General features: G+C 35.6%; 1 protein-coding gene across 1 annotated transcript; it reads right to left on the bottom strand.

Moving 5' to 3' along the window:
• Nucleotides 1–2,232: 2,232 nt before the first annotated feature.
• Nucleotides 2,233–3,085, bottom strand: LOC129772798 (uncharacterized). Its single transcript, XM_055776264.1, has 2 exons — nt 2,797–3,085; nt 2,233–2,734 (listed from the first exon to the last, which is right to left on the bottom strand). The coding sequence occupies exons 1-2, from the start codon at nt 3,018–3,020 to the stop codon at nt 2,233–2,235; spliced, it is 726 nt and encodes a 241-aa protein (XP_055632239.1). The 5' UTR covers nt 3,021–3,085.
• Between the last annotated feature and the right edge of the window lie 3,341 nt (nt 3,086–6,426).

Here is a 6,426-nt window from a genome sequence, read left to right as displayed (position 1 = left end):
TTTAGATGAGATCTCCCCCTGTGAGAGAGAGAGAGAGAAAAAGAGAGGAAAAGCAAGAGGAAGCGGAAAAAGAAAGATTCGAGCTGTAAAGGAAAGCAAGGATGACGAGACTCCTTCTTAGCTTACGGACCGTCTTGTTGAATATTTTGTGAAAAACCATACAGAAAACCAGATTTATATCGACAAAATTCACAAATTTGTCAGTGTTTCTCAACACAACACTGCACGCTATTTTATATGTGTGACGATACAAAACGATTAAAAAATAATCTAGCTCACCTGTAGTATATGTCAAACCACGTTGAACTCAAACATCCATTCATGCGTACGTGAGTCTCTTAAAAATGCAATGAAGTTTGGCGGGAAAAAATGAAATGAGATAGTCGAGTCGTAGAGTGAGATAGCATTTAAACGCCCGAATGACTGTTGGGTCATGTTGACGGAGAAACTGCTGGAAGAAGCCAAAACTCATCTCCAATTGAATACGAAAGTGAAATTTTTTCATAATCCCCTGACTATCCTCAGTTGAATAGGTCTTTGCCGAGCCCTCTAATCCTAAGCATTAACTTCATAGTAACTTTATGTCCTCTTTTCAAGCGTTGCCAGCGTTGACAAATTTTGAACTGTTGCCTCATTTTGCTACCTTTTAATTCATTACAATTTGTGTGTACCTGAAATGTATTAAAAGTAAGGTATTTACGTTACGCAATGTAAAGAAGCATGTCCTGATAAATGAATAATCTATCATTACACCCAATTAAGCATTATATGTCTACCACATTGTAGATGCTTGCTGGCTTCACAATGAGACTAAAGCTAAAATTATGCCTCAAAATTCGACTTAAAAATTGAATACTGATTTTTTGGGAAAATACTATGATAAAAAGATTTTTTCAGACCAAAAGCACAGATTTGAATATAGCTACACTGGGGGTACAAGAAAATAGTGTTTTGGAAAAAAGAATTGATGCCAAATGTCGTAAAATTACATAAGACGTCGAGATCTACTGTCATCTCGCAAAAAAAAATTAAAAATCGACACTCTGAGTCTTTTTTCGGAATACGGAATACGAGGGAAAACGTATGGTTTAGGGTGCCTATTAAAATAAACATCTCGATTTTTGATATGGAACTTCGTGCGAAATGTTGATTTACATGATAAAATACATAATGCAAAAAATTAACTCTGAGTCGGGACTTTATTCGCACCTTCTCCCGACTCATGTCCAATCATTGTTCGTTAGTGCACCACTCTTCCGTTTCAATCTTGCCAGCAACAGCTCTGCGTTTGTGACCAAGGTTATCACGACATCGAGCACGTTGTTTGGTCGTGAGAGGTGTATCTGGCCGCCAGATCGAATTTAGAAAACTCCCTTCGGGCCCGAGAAAGGCAACCCAATGGGCCGGTGAGAGATGTGTTGGCAAGGTTAGACCTTGATTACATGTCCCAAATATATGTTTTCCTTAAAGTCATCGATCTTAGTGTGTGAGTGCCCCTATATTCTTATACACTTCTATTCTTCCTTTGAGAGTAATTCGTCCCCTTGATAAGTAGAATAAGTTGAAATGTAAATACACTATAGATATACGAATAAATTTAAGAATTGAGTTTGATCGTCAACATCGTTACAATCTCTTTATATCCTGAAAAAAAATATGTCACCCTCCTAAACTCGAGTCAACCGGTTTTCTACCTTACTAACCATAGAACTTAGAAAATATTTTGTATATAGTTATAAAAATATAGTTAAGAATTCGGCTCCTTAAAACTTATGTAACTGAACCCGTAAAAATAAACGAATGATTAAAAAAATATTAGCTCAATCGGACTTCATTAACTAGTGTCGTGGAAGTTCAATCGACATTTCATGCAATTTTAAGACATTTAGCATCAAACAAACTTTTCGAAAACACCATTTTCATGTAAAATTCAAGGCAAAATGAGCCCGAAGTAAAAAAAAGTCCAATTAATTAAATATTATTCTCTATCCTCTGAAAGATTTCGGATATTTAATTTTTTTTAAACGAGAATGTTTTTATCTGACTTTGAGAGGATGAATCAAAAATTAAACCCTTCTTTTATTTCAAAACAAAAACATTTTTTTATATTCGATTATATACAGTAAAAAGAAATTAGAGACAGTATATAATCGAGTCCGCCCTGTATTAATAAACTAAAAAAAACAAGTTATCTCAATATAATGCATGTTTTATTAAACGAAATTTCCCTTTTTAACAATCAGTTTCCTCAATAACATTGCAAGTTTGTTTCAGCTTCAGCAGTTCCTCAGTGGTAACGATCGTGGGCTTGTCCCTGGTTGGCACAAACTTCAGCTTGGTTCTGGCACTCATCAAATTTTTCTTCATTGCTAGCAGCTCATCGGTCGAAACCACACGTGACAAGTCAATCGACTTGGCCTCGGGTGAACTTCCACTCGAGCTCCCACCGTGGGAGTGACTCGAGTGACCAATTTTGAACGAATTTCGAGAGAAGTTTCTGCGCAGGTATGACAAATTTTTCATCTGAGAATTTTGATTCTTGAGCGCCCGTTTGATCATCATGGAATCGATGAGCTTGGCCTTGTGGAATAGCTGCTGCCATTCCTGGATCAATTCCTGGCCAATTTCGAAAATTTCAGCATCGTGGTTTTGGGGAGCTGAACACAGCACTTGGGATAACATCTTGAAATACTTGAATTTAGTGAATATTACCAGAGGATTGCAAATAACACAGCTGAGAAAGAAAGGAAAAAAATCTGAGTTCTCGTAATCCGTCGGATCTTTTGTCATACTCACCTCCAGATCGAGATCAATCCAAGCACCATGACAATCGTGAAGGCAGTCACAAATCCTACAAACCCATTCCAAAAAGAGCCAGTTTCAATCGCTTCCGTTGATGACTCTGTCGCGAGAGAATGTTTCTCAATTACGGTTAAAATTTCCGGAAATTCAATTATCAACAACGACCGGCAGGACTCAAAGAACAATAATTCTAGGTTCGAGTTCGAGCTGTTAGACATTTTTTGGTGATTTTTTCTATACCGTTCCAGACGAATTGGTCCAGCAATCAGTTATAGGTTGCTACGATTCGTATTATAAATTTCCCTCTACCGATGTTGAATTAACATCAATGGTACTATAATTTTTTTTTAAATGATGATGATGACCCACCTCATACCCCTACAAAGGTTTGAACTCAAACTTCCGTAGACAACGCTCATTTTTTTTACAATAACAAAACATTAACATTAACAGAAAAAAATCCATCATCATCATCAGTACGAACATGGTAGTTAATCCTGTAAATTAATTTTATAAATTTTAATCAATTGGAAACATAAATGAATTACTTAGAAAAAATGATAAAACCAGCTTACAAAACAGATTTTACGTGTGAAATACACATTTTCTTAAACTCTGCCATTGTTGCCGCACGTTTAATTTCTCTGGGCATCGAATTGAAAAAAATTATACCTTTATACAACAACGAGTTTTGCGACCTACTAAACATAAAGTTTGGTGTCCTTGCATCGTTCGCGTTTCTTGTATTGTATCTATGAACATCACTTCCTCCTTCAATTCAATTACACAAATATCGAAGCAGCATACCGTTCAAAATTTTGAAGATGAACACCATTGTCAAGTAATAAATTCTTTGCTTCACAGATAGCCACTGTAGCGCGTCCAACATCAAACTAGAGGAAGTGTATCTACTACATCTTAAAATCAAACGCATTACCGTATTTTGCAAACGCTGCAATCTCGTTAATTGTGTATTGTTTGCAAGGAATAGGATTGACAAGCAAAAATCTATATGCGGTGAAATCAAAGATTTGTACAATTTAATTTTACTGCTTACTGCTCTTTCTTCAAACGACACAAAACACCGTACTTCTTGGCAATCTTTTTGATGACACTATTAATGTGAAACTTGAAAGTTAACTTGTCATCAATAATAACTCCTAAGTATTTGATTTCTTTTACGCGTTCTAATGTCTCACCATCTATTTCAAAATTTACGTCAATACTGGAGTTTGCTGCAGAATTGAGCATTTATTTTGTTTTGCCAACATTTAACTTTAATTGTTTAAATTTAAGCCACTGAGCCAGAGAATGCAAATCTTCGTCTATGTGCTCCGAGGTTTCTTTTAAATCGTTAGCTGCGATGAACAGGACAGTCTCATCCGCGAACAAATTAATGTCACAGTATCGTAAGACTCGTCGCAGATCATTTATGTATAAAATAAACAAAATAGGCCCTAAAACACTTCCATGCGGCACCCCGAGTGAGTTGCCAATGGGATCGGAAACAGAATCGTTAAAACGAGCCCTTTGAGTTCTGTCGCACAAATAGCATTCAAACCATTTGTACGCCATTCCTACAATTCCAATGCGCTTCAATGTTTGTAACAATAAGAGCCTAGAAATTGTTTCAAAAGCGCGTTTAAGATCCAGGAATACCGCAAATATAGTCTCTTTCGCCTCGATATTCTCTTTCCATTTTGCTAATACCAAATTCAGCGCGGTTTCACAAGAGTGTCCCTCTCGATATCCCGACTGCTCTGGTATTAGCAAATTGTTATTATCTATAAAATGTATTAGCTAACCTTTCAAGTTCTAACAGCTTCTCTAATATGTACAGCATGTTAATATGGCGGTACTCTTCGGCTTTATCCGTCCCATTAACTTTGGGGATTGGAATCTCAAGGGATTCCTTCCAAACCTTTGGCACGTGCCCAGTTCGTAAAGATTCATTTATCAGGTCCAGCAGATCGTGTCCAATGATATGAAAGCAATCTTGAATCACTTTTGCGTTGACATTATCAGTACCAGCCGATTTTGGCAACGAAAAACAGATACCTTTCAACTCAACAAAAGTGATAGGTGAAAAACAATCTAGTCTGCAATTGATAGTAATCGGCTGTATTATTTCGTCAGGTTCACTGACCAACGCAATACTTTGGTTGATCAGCAGAACACTATTAACGAAATAACTGTTAAATTTATCTGCAATAATTTGGTCTGACTGTTCTTCTGACCCTCCGAAAACTATGGAACGCGGTATACTATTTTTCGAATTTAATAATGTTTTTAATGTTCTCCATAGTCCTTTACTATTATTTTGATATTCATCGATTTTCCTCTGTATATATTCACATCTAGTCTTTTTCAAAGCTAGATGTGATTTTTTTTAACTATTTCATTATTCAATTAATTGATTATTGAACTAATCAAATATTGAATTATTTAGTTATTTAATCATTCAATTATCTAACTTAACAGTTATTATTTTTTTAAATAATTTATCTAATCTATCTAATCAATCAATAATTGAATTTTTAAACTGCGCACGGTCCTATCGCTTTACGTTCATTTTGTTCATTCTTCGAAGTTTTCAATCGTCATTTTCAGAGAGAACTGAAACATACATTTTTTCGATCTATTTATATTTCAATTAAAGTTTCGTATTCGAAACGTACTTACTGAAACAAATGAAAACGGTGAGGTTGTGCAGTAGGCCTGACTGAGTAACCAGCTGCCGGTACCGATGTTTGGCGTGGTAAGCGTGATTACTATGTCCTCTTGTGCATCTTTCAATAAGAATTGTTTCGTTGAGTAATTAGCAACTTTTGAAAGGAGTTTGCTTGCATATGGGTGAATATGGTTTTGTATGTATCCTTGAAAAGGTTAGTTTACATGTTTACAATTACTTCGTAGATTGATATTGTGTTGTAAACGAAAGATAAAATAGGGATGTGCTATCAATTTATCTCAATTATCTTGAAGCAAAAAAAAATTTGCACACTTGGTTCACTAACAGAAAACAAACCTACAACCAAATATCAAAACGGTATAAATTGTACCACACAAGCGTGAAAAACACCATCGGCAAGTATGGCAACGAATATTCTAGATCACCATAATGCAGACTACCATTAACTATGACCTCAATATCCTCGGGGAAGTGATACAGAATAATCTGGTGAGCGGACTCAAGCTGTACGATTGCAGAATTCGAGAAGAATGTAATTGCTGTCAGAAGGCGAACATGAACAAGAAATCGTTCCCGATGTGGGTGAGAAAATCCGTGCGCAATTCTGGATCAAGGTCAAAAAAGAGCAATTCCACGCCAAATCAGCCGGCCGCTTCCCGACCCTTTCTGATTTTTCAAACTATGTTTTGAGGTATAAACATGTTTAATATTAAATTTAATTTTTGAGTAAGATTTTTCAATACTGTATTTGAAATGTTATTTTTCCTAGAAAGTTCATTGATTGTCCAACAACTTTTCCTCACATCATATTTTAATTTAGACATCTGACCTTTCTGGATACTTTCTTTTGAAAAAAAAACAGTCGTAATAAAAATGATATTGAAAATTGTGTTTTTAGGTAATTGACAGTACATTGATTAGGTACAATGTTT

This window comes from Toxorhynchites rutilus, chromosome 3 (genome assembly GCF_029784135.1).
Source record: "Toxorhynchites rutilus septentrionalis strain SRP chromosome 3, ASM2978413v1, whole genome shotgun sequence".
Taxonomy (NCBI): Eukaryota; Metazoa; Arthropoda; class Insecta; order Diptera; family Culicidae; genus Toxorhynchites; species Toxorhynchites rutilus.
This window is presented reverse-complemented; position numbering and strand designations above follow the sequence as displayed.